Source organism: Carassius carassius, chromosome 26 (genome assembly GCF_963082965.1).
Source record: "Carassius carassius chromosome 26, fCarCar2.1, whole genome shotgun sequence".
NCBI classification, from domain to species: Eukaryota; Metazoa; Chordata; class Actinopteri; order Cypriniformes; family Cyprinidae; genus Carassius; species Carassius carassius.
The window spans coordinates 26,141,515-26,158,232 of record NC_081780.1 but is presented as its reverse complement, the minus strand read 5'-3'; the positions used below and the strand labels follow the sequence as shown (position 1 = coordinate 26,158,232).

General features: G+C 39.4%; 2 protein-coding genes across 3 annotated transcripts in view; one reads left to right on the top strand and one right to left on the bottom strand.

Moving 5' to 3' along the window:
• LOC132106048 (gastrula zinc finger protein XlCGF57.1-like) overlaps positions 1–16,718 on the top strand; it is a 431,800-nt gene that overhangs the window by 118,685 nt on the left and 296,397 nt on the right. The gene's annotated exons all lie outside the window — the stretch shown is intronic.
• The window catches only part of LOC132106084 (gastrula zinc finger protein XlCGF8.2DB-like), a 55,193-nt gene continuing 40,882 nt past the window's right edge, over positions 2,408–16,718 (bottom strand). The window contains exon 2 of the mRNA XM_059511712.1: positions 2,408–3,411. Coding sequence (XP_059367695.1) covers positions 2,408–3,411 — 1,004 coding nt within the window. The remainder of the gene's footprint in view (positions 3,412–16,718) is intronic.

The window sequence follows — 16,718 nt, the reverse complement described above, 5'->3', positions numbered from 1 at the left end:
ACGGAGACAAGTGAAGTCAATTAGAAGCACGCACTTCCCGGGGTCGGGCATACTGCGCAGACTCAAACTGAGCTTGATGACGTAGATGTCACGTGAGCAACCTGTACGTCTTCTAATCGCTGTGCCAAGAGAAATCTGAATCACCCACCAAATCTTGCAGAGAAGGCAAGCGTGAACAGGAGCAAGTTTTGGTAAGTATTCTGATTAATTATCTCCCTTGACTTTATGCCTCCACGTACCCCCGATAGCCTCATGGACCGTAAAAGATTTCCTGCGAGCTTCTCCTCCTGTCCATACGGTAATTTCTCTACTGCGCGACAGAGAGTTGCTGTTTATGACGCAATCGTTAGCCTATTTTTTACAAAAACTGCTTCTACGGGGCCATAACGTAAGATAGAAGGTAATGCCGCCTTATATACATTTTCGTGTTTCTTTAGAAATAATTAATGGACAAATGGAGCCTTTAAACGCCTCGGATGTAAAGTTATTTGCTGTCAAAGTGACGCCAAAATGAATGGGAGTCAATGGAATGCTAACAGCAGGTGGGGGTCCGCTAGCCAATGGCAGCACCCAGGGGTGCTTCAAAAAAATATGAAACCCTGCCCCCCTGGTTATGACACATAGACAGTGTAAAATATTGTGATATGAATTTTAGCTCATATTTACCACCCCTAACTTGGATGCATTTCAGTGTTGGGGTAGTTACTCAAAAAATGTAATTAGTTACTAGTTACTTCTGTAAATTGTAATGAGATTACTAGTTACTGCATTTGAAAACTTCACTACTTATTACTTTACTTTTTTTAGGGCTCTATAAAATCTGTTTTATTTTTTCTTCACCATATGTTTTACTTTTTTAGCATGTGTAATTATTTTAATGCATAAAACAACTTCATTTATTAAAGATTTCTTAAAACAGCCTTATTAAATGTTTTTTCCCCTCAGAAATTCTGTTGTGTATTTACATTTTTCTGGATATCAAATGAAGGCATAAAACATTCATTTAGATTTTCTTTTAAAGATAAATTGCATTTTTTTTTTCTTCTTCTGAGAAATATATTTTCAATATGAGTATGAACAATAAACAAACTATGCAGCATATAGTAAAAACAATTGCACAAATTGTCTTCAACAATACAGTGCAAAAACAGTGCAAAATGATTCACAAACTGCACACAAAATGAGTGAGAAATTATCAGAGTGCAACAGAAAAAAAATAGTGCAACTATCTTTATGAACTGTATAATTATATAATGATTTACTTAGTATACAAAATATAAATGACCGATCCGTTGGCTTTAATCTGTGTCAGAATCGATTTTACCGGGACATCACCTAGCGACCCAAGACATAAATTCCAGTGCTTTATCAGATATGTACCACTGTTTCATCCTTGTTTTTGGTTTGTTTTATGTCAAAGTACTCTGTCGAGTGTTTTTTGTGCTTTTTCGAGAGTTTTCTCATGCAAATGTGTTGTTGTGTGTTTGTATTCATGCACTCACGACAGACTTTACTTTCACTTTGTTTTCGTTCGTTTTCCAAATCAATATGTTAAGTACCGTATTTTCTGCACTATAAGGCGCACTTAAAAGCCTTTAATTTTCTCAAAAAAATGACAGTGCGCCTTATAATCCGGAGCGCCTTATATATGGATCAAGGCGCTCAAGGCGTCTTTATCTGACTGTTTTGATTACTTTCCCTTTAGCACAGCTCCATCTAGTGGATGCATAACGCAAACCCAGTCAAACGTTGACTGCAGTATCTTCTATTCTATGCGCCTTATAATCCGGTGCGCCCTATATATGAAAACAGTTCTAAAATAGGCCATTCATTGAAGGTGCGCCTTATAATGCGGAAAATATGGTAGTAGTTCAACAGATTACTTATTGGTTTAATATGGGACAGTTTGAACCAATCTGGGAATGGGGTGGGACTAAGCGTCAACAATCATTTCTGTTTGGCTCAGAGGAACGAAAGCATTGGTTTCTTCTGACGAATCAATGTTGTCAAAATGCGATGACGTAATCACATCTCCGAAACGTGGAGAATCTCTGCTTTACATCACTTTTTAAAGCATTTAGATTGGATTAGCGGTTCAAACGTTATTAAACATTAAACAATAACAGTAATTTTTTTAGCCGCGGGCGGCTGTCTCAGTCTTTGAGGGTAAAGCGCTTAGATCAATTGTTATTGGGAAACCCGGGCCAGAACTTTACACACAGGCAATCATGGCATGTGTAAAGCGCGTTCCCATAGTCTAGTAAAGTAGTGTAGTTACCAATATTATTAGTGTAATGTGTTACTTTACTCCGTTACCCAAAAAAGTTATATAGTTACTGTAATCCGTTACTTTGTAACTCGTTACCCCCAACACTGATGCATTTATAACTTTTCTAGGGAACAAAACTCATGGCTTCTCTCCAGTGTGAATTCTCATGTGTTTTCCATGGTTTCCTTTTTGTGTAAAACTCTTTCCACATTGTTGGCATGTGTAAGGTTTCTCTCCAGTGTGAATTCTCATGTGGTCTCTAAGGTTTGGTTTTTGAATAAAGCTCTTTCCACACAGTTTGCAGGAGAAAGGCTTCTCTCCAGTATGAGTTATCATGTGTTTTCTATGGTTTCTTTTGTCAGTGAAACTCTTTCCACACTGTTGGCAGGTGAAAGGTTTCTCTCCAGTATGAATTCTTATGTGGTTAACGAGGGTTTTTTTAAGATGAAAACTTTTTCCACATTGTTGGCATATGTAAGGTCTCTCTCCAGTGTGAATTCTCATGTGGTCTTTAAGGTTTGGTTTTTGAATAAAGCTCTTTCCACATTGTTGGCAGGTGAACGGTTTCTCTCCAGTATGAATTTTCATGTGGTTAACAAGGGTTTGTTTATATGCAAAACTTTTTCCACATTGAGAACATGTGTAAGGCTTCACTCCAGTGTGAATTCTCATGTGGCTTTTAAGGTTTGTTTTATTAATGAAACTCTTTCCACATTGTTGGCAGGTGAAAGGCTTTTCTCCAGTGTGAATTCTCATGTGGACTTCAAGACTTTCTTTTCTGGTGAATCTTTTCCCACACTGTTTGCAGGTGAAAGGTTTCTCTCCAGTATGAATTCTCATGTGGCTTTTAAGGTTTGTTTTATTAATGAAACTCTTTCCACACTGTTGGCAGGTGAAAGGCTTTTCTCCAGTGTGAACTTTCATGTGGATTTCAAGACTTCCTTTTCTGTTGAATCTTTTCCCACATTGTTGGCAGGTGAAATAACTTCTGTCTGCTGTCTTTTGAGCTTTTTTTTGTGAAGTCTTTTCAGTAGGTGAGTTACTAAATGACTTTTCTCCAGTCATGAAATTATATTTCTCATGCTGAACATTGTCTTCCTTTTCATTGAGTTCTTGACTCTCCTCTTCCTGTGTCATCAGGTCTAACACAAAAAAAAGGACATCCAGATTAACAACATTTTAACGGCACAAAGAACAAACATCAAAACCAACAACTTGTAGATCCTTATACACACTAAGTGTATAAGTGTTAAAGAGTGGTCGGACGATATTTTGCATTTTTTAATTATCAGCATCAGCTGATAAGTTTTTCTGTTTGGCCGATGCGTTTGTAGTGGGACTTTTTTTTATATATGTATTGAAGAATTAGAAAGGCAAACATTATACTTTTCTCATTTTCTCTCAGCATTCAGTAAATATGCATTTATATTAGGGATTTCAATTTTCGATCATTTCCATGATCGATCGTAGTTTAAATTAACGATCAATTGATCGATTAATCATTAAGTCAGGTCACCTTTATTTATATAGCGCTTTAAACAAAATACATTGCATCAAAGCAGCTGAACAACATTCATTAGGAAAACAGTGTGTCAATAATGCAAAATGACAGTTAAAGGCAGTTCATCATTGAATTCAGTGATGTCATCTCGGTTCAGTTAAATAGTGTCTGCATTTATTTGCACTCAAGTCAACGATATCGCTGTAGATGCAGTGACCCCAACTAAGCAAGCCAGACGCAACAGCGGCAGGGAAACCGAAACTCCATCGGTGACAGAATGGAATGGACAGAATCATTAACCTTAATGCTGCGGAATGCATCTATTGCAGCCACGCAATCAATTGCATGAAATGATGTGCAAAAGCCACACACACACACACACACACACACACACACACACACACCCTGATCTTACTTGAATTTAATGGGTTTTAGACAAAATTATAAAATGTGATTATGATAATTTAATTAAAATGAAGAGAGCATGCCATACAGTTGAGGTCATCTTACTTTGTTGACTATCCCGCATGGAGTCCGCTGAACGAGCCTCTTTAAATGGTTTTGTGGTGCTCGCTGTTGTTTTTAAAACAAAATTGTGACCGATCACGGAAACCCGCAGCACAACTTTCGAGCAAAATGAGAAAGTGTTTAGTTTTTTTTTGCAGAATCTGTTAGTTGAAATCACAAATAAACCTCTCCGTGTTTGAGATAGCAGTATTGGTATATTTAAAAGCGTACATTTTGAGGTTGAAATTGGCTTGACTTTAAGAGACTAGAGCGTGCAGTAGGGGCGTGTCATTGTCTGTGTATTTCCATACTAGATAAGCCGGCTGGTGTTTCTTTTGTTATTGCCCCCGCCCTCCAAGGGACTTATTATGCAGCACTCTGGCCGGCTCTAGCTGATATCAAAATTCAAAGAAGATGGACCCCGCAAGGATTATCGCAGACGAGCTGAACCATGCCTACAATCCTCAACTGAGCGAAGATGAAGGCGAGGAAGAATGTATCGGACTGGCGTCAGACGAGTTGGACCGCAAGATATCAGAGGCTTTATCGATAGTAACATCTGATGGGGATTAAGACAGAGAAATGGGGAAAATCCGCAACTTTGACTGTAAATACTACATGAGGAGAAAAGTAGCCAGAAGCTTTCTCCAGACATTATGTACAACATGCGGCTGGATTCTTTAGCTGCAGAAAAAGAGTGGCAGGACATGCGAATTATTGGACATTTAGAGGCAAACAGACACACAGTGCAAACTTCAGAGATGGTTACTTATTTCATTGAAGGCAACGAGATCTGCAAGAATACTTTTCTGTTTCTTATGGGGTGAGTTTCCATAAACATTAAAGTTTGTCATTTTGTGTTCATTCTCAAGTCAAGTCAAGTCTGCTTTATTGTCAATTCTTCCACATGTACATACATACAGAGAATCGAAATTGCGATACTCTCAGACCCCTGGTGCATACAGATAACATTAACAGTAGAGCCTAAAAATCTAGATCAAATATAAAATATAAGAAACTATTATACAATAAGGGAATGTAAAAAAGACAAAATAAAATTAAAAATAAAGTTAAATTAACAGCGCAAGGCACATGGTAGATAGAGTGCAAATCTGTGAAGTGAAGTGCAGATTTTTAGTGCAAAAAAGAAGCTTATTCAGTCTGATAAATTGACAAAGGGCACAAGAGCAGTTATTTTATTTAACTGACTGATGATGATGAGGTAGTAGATTGATGTGACTGGTGCATGCCATCGTATATTAGTGGGGGTGGAAGGACCTGGGACTCCCTGATGGCAGCAGACTGAAGAAACTGTTTGACGGGTGAGTGGGATCACCTGTGATGCAGAGGGCTTTGCGAGTGAGATGGGTTCCATAAATGTCCTGGAGGGAGGGGAGAGCGACACCAATGATCTTCTCAGCTGCTCTCACTATGCGTTGTAGAGTCTTCCAGCAGAACTCGTTACAGGGGCTATACCACACAGTGATGCAGCTCAACAGGATGCTCTCGATGGTGTTTGTAGAAGGTGTACATGATGGGGGCGGGGCTCTGGCTCTTCTCAGTTTGCAGAGGAAGTAAAGACGCAGCTGTGATTTCTTGGCCAGTGCTGCTGTGTTTTCAGTCCAGGAGAGGTCCTCTGTGTTGTGCACACCCAGAAACTTGGTGCTGCTCACTCTCTCTACAGTCGCACCATTGATGGTCAGAGGAACATGCTGAGCGTGCGCTCTCCTGAAGTCAACAACAATCTCCTTTGTTTTCTCCATGTTCAGAGAGAGATTGATGTCAATGCACCACCCGGCCAGGCGGCTCACCTCCCTCCTGTAGATTGTCTCATCTCGGTTGCTAATGAGACCCACCACAGTTGTGTCATCCGCAAACTTAATGAAGAGGTTAGAGTTGTGTGACGGTGAGCAGTCGTGGTTCAGCAGAGTGAAGAGGAGGGGGCTCAGCACACATCCTTGGGGGGCCCCAGTGTTCAGTGTGATGGTGCTGGATGTGTTGCTGCCGACCCGTACTGCCTGAGGTCTTCCAGTCAGAAAGTCCAACAGCCAGTTGTACAGCGAAGTGTTGAGCCCCAGCTGGACCAGTTTGTAAATGAGCTGTTGAGGGATGATTGTGTTGAATGCTGAACTGAAGTCTATGAAAAGCATTCTGACATATGAGTCCTTTTTGTCCAGATGTGTGAGTGCTGAGTGGACTCAGTGACGATGGCATCATCGGTCGACTGGTTGGCATGCACTATGGACCGATATGCAAACTGGAAGGGGTCCAGGGAGGGGGGGAGGGCAGACTTGATGTGGTGCATGACTAGCCATTCAAAGCACTTCACGCGGATGGGAGTAAGTGCAACAGGACGGTAGTCATTGAAGCAGGATGGAGATGGCTTCTTCGGAATTGGAATGATGGTGGTAGTTTGTCTAACTAAGTGAGATGTTGAAAATGTCTGTGAAGACATCAGTGTGTTCTGCTGCACAGTCTCAGTACACGCCCAGGGATGTTGTCATGACCCGGAGCTTTGCATGCATTGATCCTACTGGAGGATCTCCTCACGCTGTCTGGGGTCAGTGTCATCACCTGGTCTCCGGGCAGAGGTGGAGTCTTCAGTGCACTGGTGCGGTTTTGTTGCTCAAAGCGAGCGAAGGTAATCAGCTCATTCAGCAGAGAGATGTATGCGGTCACAGGTCCGTGGTGGGGGCTTGCAGTTCGTAATGGCCTGTATCCCCTTCCACAGGCTCCTAGTCTCTCTGCTGTCGATGAATTGATGGGCTATCCTCCTGGAGTGCTGTCTCTTAGCCTCTCTGATGCTGCGGGACAGGTTGGCCCTGGCTGTTCTCAGGCCCACCTCATCTCCAGCTCTGAAGGCAGCATTCCGTGTCTTCAGGAGTCTGTAGACCTCCCCTGTCAGCCACGGCTTCTGATTGGCCCGGACAGTTATGGTTTTTGTGACTGTTACATCATCAATACACTTGTTGATGTAGGCAGTGACAGTCTCTGAGTACTCCTGGAGGTCAGTGGAGTTATTGTATGTGGCAGCCTACTTAAACATGTCCCAGTCAGTTGTGTCGAAGCAGTCTTAAAGAACCTCTGATTATCCTTCTGGCCACACTTGAATCTGTTTATGAACTGGTTTGGTGACTTTAATGAGTGGTCTGTATGCAGGCATTAGCATGACATTGATGTGGTCTGAGGCTCCGATGTGGGGGAGGGCTTTGTAAGCTCCTCTCTGTGTGGTCTAAACAAAGTCCAAAATGTTATTACCTCGTGTTGGAAAGGTAATGTGTTGGTGTATTTTTGGAAACACACTCTTTAAGTCAGCATAGTTGAAATCCCCAGCTATGATAAGAAAAGCATCAGGGTGTGCTGTCTGCTGCTCACTGATGTGCTGGTACAGTTCATTTAGTGCGTCGTTCCTGTTGTTCGGGGGAATGTAAAGAATTCTAAGAACACGTACACGTTATCTCATGTTTAGTCCATGTTTAGACCTTAGTTACTTGAATTTACGCGTTACGTTAAGTGTTTCCCACGTGAGTTTTTTTTTTTGTTGTACATTGCAATGATGTTCACGCGCGCACAAAACTACTACGGTACCTCAGCGTTTCACAGACACACTGTGAAATGACTGGTTACATGAGCCTAAGCTCTTTTCAATAAAATCCATGCAAAAGTTAATATCAGATCATTTTAGAATACGGTATAGGATGCATGGGCGCTGTAGTTAGGACAATTCCAAGGGCCCCTGGCTGACAGGGGGCCCAACAAATAGGTAAAAACTAATTTAAAAAATGTTATTATATTATACACTATATAAACCATCATGATTGAGTATATTTCAAATAATAATACAATGAATGATGTCTTTGATTTTACTTATTTTGGCAATAATAAAGTTAAATATCACCATTGACCCAAAAATAAAACCGACCACCCCCCTGTATCTTCATGAAATGATTGGTCCTGCCTTAGCGAACTCATCACTGACGGGGTTAAGTTGCAGACAGTCAATGCACGGCACGCTGGCAGTGTTATTTTCGTTAACTAAGACAACGACGAAAAATATTCGTTAAAGTAAATTTTTTATGTGACTAAGACGAGAGGCTGATGAGATAAAAAATAATATATCTGATGACGAAATTATGACGAAATTTATGCAGCGTTTTCGTTAACTAGACGAGACTGGACTATAATGTTATTTGAGGACTATTGGACATGCATCGTATAGGCTATTGTCCTTCAAAATGTGCGTTCCCTGTCATTGGATTGCGATCGGATAAGGGCCGTTTGTATATCTGGTCAGTATAACAGCCGCAGTGGATGGATAGACTAATAAAACATGAGCTAGCTATCTGAAACAATGGCCTCAGCACCCGAAGGGCCAGGGATGAGGTGACCAGACGACCCGTTTCCCCGGGAGTCACAATTAGTGGTCGATTAACTTAAAATTAATGAAGGTGGGATAGGCCAGAATCACGCTGATAGAAGTGCTCTCTCTCGTGCACGCTCCACTTCCTCAGTTCTCACATACAGTGCGCGATCAGTTCTCAGCGCTCAAATACACACACAGCAGTCCAGATGTTTATTGTGTAGTAGAGTATCTCACATAAATACAGTAAGTTATAGATTAAGTGAACGTGAACAGGTGTGTGAAAACTGAACGTTAGTCAGTATTTAATGCATGCCTTCCGTCTGAAAAGGACAACATTCCAAATTAAATACCTATCTGTCATTAATTTTAACCAACAAAAGATGTTAAATAAATGTATACATGTTAAGTAAAACCTACAGTATCTGAAAAAAATTAGTTTAATTTGTATCTCTATTGTATTTGTCTTATTGTGCTTCTTTAATATATATATATACACACACATATACACACACATACATACATACACATATGTGTGTGTGTGTGTGTGTGTTGGCATATGTGGTTTATGAAACCAATTTTCAGGTTTACACACCTGCATTATGAGACCATTTGGTTTATGAGGCCATTTTTGATGTCCTCATAATTCAGAGAATTTAAGTTGATAAAAAAATATGATTTAAATTATGATTATTTAATATGATGACCTAAATGATCATTATATGACTTATTTTATTGGTTCATATTGTTATTTGGCCATTATAACAGTTGGCATGCTTTTTATGACCTTAACAAATAAGGTCCTTTTAAACCATGATGTGTATGTGTGAACTTCGAATAGCGCCTCTGTAGGCGGGAATTGGTATTGCAATACAAAACACATTCGCGCCAATCTACACACACTTTCGCGCCGTTTCATACAATCGCGGGTAAACGTCAGTACCAACCAAGAGCGTGGAGATGATTCGTCGCGCTTGTGGAGCTGGAAAAAAAGTAAGTCCTTCTTATTTTATATTCTGTACATTTATTAAACTTACACAGAGCGCTGTTTAAAATGTGCACATTATAACTTAGCCCTATTCGGAAGGAAATTGTTTCTCGTGGGGACGTAACGTTAGCTAAGTGATTTCAGCAGTAGCTAGGCCTAACGTAAACGTTAACGTTACTTAGAAGTTAACTCCCTGCATCGACACTTTAAGGGTAAATTCACCCACATGTACAGTTTAATTGAAGACAAGGTTATCAGATACATGGTTTTTGGGAAAATATAACCACAAAATAACACTACTTATTCACACATTTGGTTAAATTGTGCCCACGTGATACTGCTGTCTACTAATTACATCATATAAGTTAGATAAATACTAATTCCTTAGCTCGTTTCGGACGGTAGGCTAATGGTTTCTCACATGGACGTCTGTAAAAAAATTTTTTTTATGATCTCAGCGATAAAACTGAGATGGATCATGGATTCAGACCAATTCGCCTTTTGTCGGTGTTGATCTCTCACCACCCTCGTAAAAATCCCTGGCCGAGTTACCTTACATTAGGCTTCTGTTTTTAGACAAACTATGAGGTCGTGTGATAATTTAACTACCGCCCACATTTACATCTCTAAGTTTACGAGAAGAAATCGATTCAAAATCCAGTGTTAAAAACCCTTTTTGAGCACTCACGAACAACGTTAAAGTAAGAATTCGCTCCTCCACTGTGAATAACGTTAAATCCCCATTAGAATCCATGAGTTTTAGATAAGTACTTTTTCTTTTTTTTTTTACATACGTCCGAATTGGGCTTATGTAACGTAAATAAATCGAGCTATGGAATTAGTAACTTACAAGGTGTTCAAGATTTATCTACACGAGGTATTTAGTACACATTAGTATTATGAGCACAGTCAGCTTGTGTCTACTCACGTAAAGTTACCTTCTACAGAGGTTTGTCAATATATTTGTCTCCTGAATCTTGTATTCTAGAGAAATTCTGTTATTGTTCGCTCTGTGTTTTAATTAGTCTTGTGTGTGTTTATTGTGTGTGTGTTATAGTCATGGGTTATGAGGTCATTATTTGGTATATGAGGACTCAGTATAGAACTGTATGTGATCCAACAGTGATCTGTGTTTATTGTGTGTGTGTGTGTGTGTGTGTGTTATAGTCATGGGTTATGAGGTCTGGTATATGAGGACTCAGATCACTGTTGGATCACATACAGTTCTATACTGTGTTTATTGTGTGTGTGTGTGTTATAGTCATGGGTTATGAGGTCATGATTTGGTATATGAGGACTCAGTATAGTAACTGTATGTGATCCAACCGTGATCTGTGTTTATTGTGTGTGTGTGTTATAGTCATGGGTTATGAGGTCATGATTTGGTATATGAGGACTCAGTATAGTAACTGTATGTGATCCAACCGTGATCTGTGTTTATTGTGTGTGTGTTATAGTCATGGGTTATGAGGTCATGATTTGGTATATGAGGACTCAGTATAGTAACTGTATGTGATCCAACAGTGATCTGTGTTTATTGTGTGTTTATTGTGTGTGTGTGTTATAGTCATGGGTTATGAGGTCATGATTTGGTACATGAGGACTCAGTATAGTGACTGTATGTGATCCAACAGTGATCTGTGTTTATTGTGTGTGTTTATTGTGTGTGTGTGTGTTATAGTCATGGGTTATGAGGTCATGATTTGGTATATGAGGACTCAGTATAGTGACTGTATGTGATCCAACAGTGATCTGTGTTTATTGTGTGTGTGTGTTATAGTCATGGGTTAGGAGGTCATGATTTGGTATATGAGGACTCAGTATAGTAACTGTATGTGATCCAACCGTGATCTGTGTTTATTGTGTGTGTGTGTTATAGTCATGGGTTATGAGGCCATGATTTGGTATATGAGGACTCAGTATAGTGACTGTATGTGATCTAGGGCTGCAACTAACGATTATTTTGATAATCGATTAATCGGACGATTATTTTTTCGATTAAGCGATTAATCGGATAGGTTTTTTTTTTAAAATTCAATTTTATTTTTGTTTATAACTAAATAAAACCCTAAATCAGGGTATTTATGTGTAAAAGTGTACTTTAAAAAGTGCAAAAGCCACACATTGAGTTTTACTAATATAATCTTTAATTTTTACATTTTAAACCCCAAACACAAAAGTTTGTCCAGTTTTTAAACAGTAAAACTTCTTTAAATATCCAAAATATAAATAAACAAAACAAAATATTGAGTTGCGCTGCTCATATAAACTTCACATTATGAAATTAGGACACAAACATGTTTGTAATAAGATATTAAGCAGCAGATTTTGAATTCCAATGTAGAATGCGATCTGTTATTTCTTGATAACAGACCGCTGCGAAGTATAACGCACCAGAAAAACAGAGCGTTGCTATGGACGCAGGATTCTAACCGTAGAGACGGTTTTCATTTTTAAATCAATAAACTCCTTTTTAAATCAATATTTTGTGTAAAATTATTGATTTATTTGGTGGGTAGCCATGTAATAAGTGGGATTATCCCTTAGTAGACAAATGCTATAAAAAGAGAGCGGAATGGATGTACGCAGCTGACAACAGCCTTGATTAAAAGTACAGGAAAAATGATGTATTAGCTGCTACTGCACAAGCATTCGCTGAAAACCACTGACTACAGTGACTAAAAAACAATATTTTACTGCTGCTGTTATTAACTGCCTTTATATTTAGTGCTTCACTTTGTAAACACCATTTAATTTAACCTATTTCTGCGGTAGCGCTATTTTAATCCATCACTTATGTTGCGAGCGAACTGATTGCGCAACCTGATGCTCGATACAAAATAGATCTAGTGTAACTGTCCCGAAGTTAGTAAACAAAGCTGTTTACACAGTAGCATTGAATTAAACTAGACTATACCATTTTCACATCTTCATATAATGAGAATATACAGTTTTTGCTTGCCGTGCTGATGTTTCTCTCCGATTACTCTCTGCCATTTCGCGTGACTGCGTTGTCATGAAAGTGACGTCATCAGTAACGCTCCCCGTGACGTAAGGAGACCAACTAATCGACAATGACATTCGTTGACAACGATTTTCATAATCGATTATTATCGATTTTATCGATTAGTTGTTGCAGCCCTAATGTGATCCAACAGTGATCTGTGTTTATTGTGTGTGTGTTATAGTCATGGGTTATGAGGTCATGATTTGGTATATGAGGACTCAGTATAGTAACTGTATGTGATCCAACAGTGATCTGTGTTTATTGTGTGTGTGTTATAGTCATGGGTTATGAGGTCATGATTTGGTATATGAGGACTCAGTATAGTGACTGTATGTGATCCAACCGTGATCTGTGTTTAAGTCTTGTGTGTGTTTATTGTGTGTGTGTTATAGTCATGGGTTATGAGGTCATGATTTGGTATATGAGGACTCAATATAGTAACTCAGTGTTTCCCCTATAAATTTCTCCAGCAGCGGTGCTGTTACGTGCCGGAGGTTGTTACCAAGCCGCTCGCGGGTTTTTTTACGTTTTTTTTTTTTTTATAACCCCTTAAAACATGACTTCTGACAAGTTTTGTGGATAGAAATGGACATTTTGAGACATACAAATTTGACACACCATCAACAGAAGGCATGATTATTGCAGCATGTACCTTGAACTGGCCACAAACAGGATTAGGACAGGATTATTCATGTTTTTCATTATTGTTAATTTTCAGCTGTAAGGTAGAAATTGATAGTGGAAAATGAAACTCTTTCCTCCCTCACCTGCACTACTGATCTTTTTTTCTGTAACACACTTTAGCACTTAGATACATCATCATGTAACCAGTACTTTCATTTATTTTATCCTGTAGACATTTTGAACATTAAAATCCAAATGAAACTTTTCAACTTTTTCAACTTTTGACTAGCTTGCATAGCCTATTTTACTTCACTAACCTCCAGGGACGTGCAAAGAGTTCATCAGGGGCTCAAATGTAAGAAAGGGGCAATATGTAAAATATATATATATATATATATATATATATATATATATATATATATATACACATAATATATATATTTAATCGATTACGGCTGGGAATCGATTAAAAACATTAACTAATTAATCTCACAATTTGCTGTGATTAATTGCAATTAATCGCATTTCCCCCAAACTTGTAATCATCAATATTTAAATGTAGAATCACTAATTTAATTAAACGCGCAAAAAAGGGGAAAAAAGAAAAATGTCCACACAAATTGGACAGAAAATAGCCCTATATTAAAATATAAAACATCAATATATTATTCTTCATTCAGTTCTATGCAACATACTCAGATTTAACAGATTTATTTTTTGACTAATTATCAAAATAAAGTAGCCTATAGTCATAAAGCTATTATTACCAGAGCATGTGATCAGAGCAGGTCATTTTACCATTGTTGCCTATCATATACCAGCTCAGCAAACAGAAGTCTACTACTGAGAAATTTCATGTTATTTGAGCGGACTTTGCTTTTCCAGTGCGTGATCGGTAGCCTACAGTACATGATTGGTCAGATTGGAGCGTTTGGGCCGTTAACCACAGAGCAGAACGCGCAGCGCAAACAAAGAGCGCAGTGCGCCGACACACACACACACACACACGGAACGGAGAGTGCGGCGCAAACACAGAGCGGAAAAGACCCGCACGTGAAGTTACTAAACAACCTGCGCGAAAATGAAACCTGATCGCCGAACACGGAGGGGCGGGACGCCATATTTTCCATAGACAGTAAAAAAAATGGACACAGCGACCCCATAGACTTCAACGGAGAAAAGTTCGTACCGCTTTCTCCTTTCCACAAGCGCGTGCTTGCTCTCCCGTGGCATCTGTCGTTAATATACAACCATGAACAGAGGCGCGCCTGAGAAAACGAACGCGCCGCGTCGCTTCTATTATGAGCTTCTTGCTGCGCGCCCACATTTAAAATATTTGCATGTGCACGTGATAGGCCCCTTGGCAACGTGACATGAGCCTAATCAAAAATATTTCCATTTTGTGGCACTTTCCTCCTTTCTTGTCAACAAGTGGATTCTGAGCCATCGCATTAGCAGTGCCGCCGGTCGCCATGTTTCAGTGTTTTTCGGTGTGTGTAAGTGAATGTCGTGATATTACTGATCATGTGAAGATTTTGCAGCGGCGCTGAAAATCCAGCGGCGGCACTGCGCCGCTGCTTAATACATTGTAGGGGAAACACTGTAACTGTATGTGATCCAACCGTGATCTGTGTTTATTGTGTGTGTGTGTGTTATAGTCATGGGTTATGAGGCCATGATTTGGTATATGAGGACTCAGTATAGTAACTCAGTGTTTCCCCTATAAATTTCTCCAGCAGACTCAGTATAGTAACTGTATGTGATCCAACCGTGATCTGTGTTTAAGTCTTGTGTGTGTTTATTGTGTGTGTGTGTTATAGTCATGGGTTATGAGGTCATGATTTGGTATATGAGGACTCAGTATAGTAACTGTATGTGATCCAACCGTGATCTGTGTTTAAGTCTTGTGTGTGTTTATTGTGTGTGTGTGTGTGTGTTATAGTCATGGGTTATGAGGTCATGATTTGGTATATGAGGACTCAGTATAGTAACTGTATGTGATCCAACCGTGATCTGTGTTTAAGTCTTGTGTGTGTTTATTAGGGCTGGTCCGAATACATTTTTTTGAGCTTCGAAGCTTCGATAGGAATTAGCATCGAATATTCGAAGCTTCGGAGGGAGGGGGCTGAACATATTCTTCTCTCTAATAAAGGCAGGAATCTCTATGCGTCTGTCTGTTTGCATTTAGATTATTTATCTTGCATTTAGAACCGTTAATCCAATCGACTTCACGAGTGTAGTGTCACATTTGGTGCAATATAGACACGCGAGACGTGACACGTTCAGAATTAATAAACTTTTAATACAGAACAGCGCGAGCGGGAAGTGCGCGCGCCTCACGCGCAGGGGTTATATGCTCCGAGAACGGACACTGCACTAGTGATACAAAACACAGCCTAATATTTTTCTGAGTAACAAATAACTCTCAAATCAGAAATCAGCAGCACAGTAATTACTGACACAGTAAAGGGTAGGCTAATATATTGTTTATATTCTATTTCCACAGTCAAGGCAACGCAGCTTATAGCCTGCCCTACACGCTCAGGCATGCACTTCTGCCCATACAAACTCCGATGTTCTGCGCTCTAAAATATAAGAGTATTGTATTTCCCCCAAAAATGCTAAAAAAATAACCGTGTGAGAGCGTGTTTTAGGCTATATCATGTTATAGCCAGATATGACGACGCTTACAGCACGCGTCACCGCAGATCAGCATCTATTCATCAAGCCAACGTGCAAACTATCGCAAATCAAAGTGAAAGTGGGTCGCAGATGCTTTAACACACAATCAACTTCATTAAAAGTAAAGAACCGAAATGATCTTACCAGGACTGTTGCCGCTCTCTTATTGCGACCTTTGATTTAGAAATTTTAGCTGACGATCAGTAAAATGCATGCAGCGTATCTGTTGCTGGTGACGTGCACTCCATTACATCTGCCTATAGCGTGGGATTTGAAGTTCGGATTCATATCCGTTTTGCAAAAACACATTTATGTGTTCATTGTTCATAGTGATAAATCAGAGAGAGCTATCCGATCTGAGAAAACGCATGACAGCCCCATTCAAGCGCGAATGGGAACCGTTTCTAGGGGGATGCCAGGTGTGAAAAAAATAAATAAAAAATTAAAACGAATATTCGAATGTCAAATTTGAAAATCGAATACCAACCCACCGAATGAATATTCGAATACTCGAATATTCTGGTACAGCCCTAGTGTTTATTGTGTGTGTGTGTTATAGTCATGGGTTATGAGGTCATGATTTGGTATATGAGGACTCAGTATAGTAACTGTATGTGATCCAACAGTGATCTGTGTTTATTGTGTGTGTGTGTGTGTTATAGTCATGGGTTAGGAGGTCATGATTTGGTATATGAGGACTCAGTATAGTAACTATATGTGATCCAACCGTGATCTGTGTTTAAGTCTTGTGTGTGTTTATTGTGTGTGTGTGTTATAGTC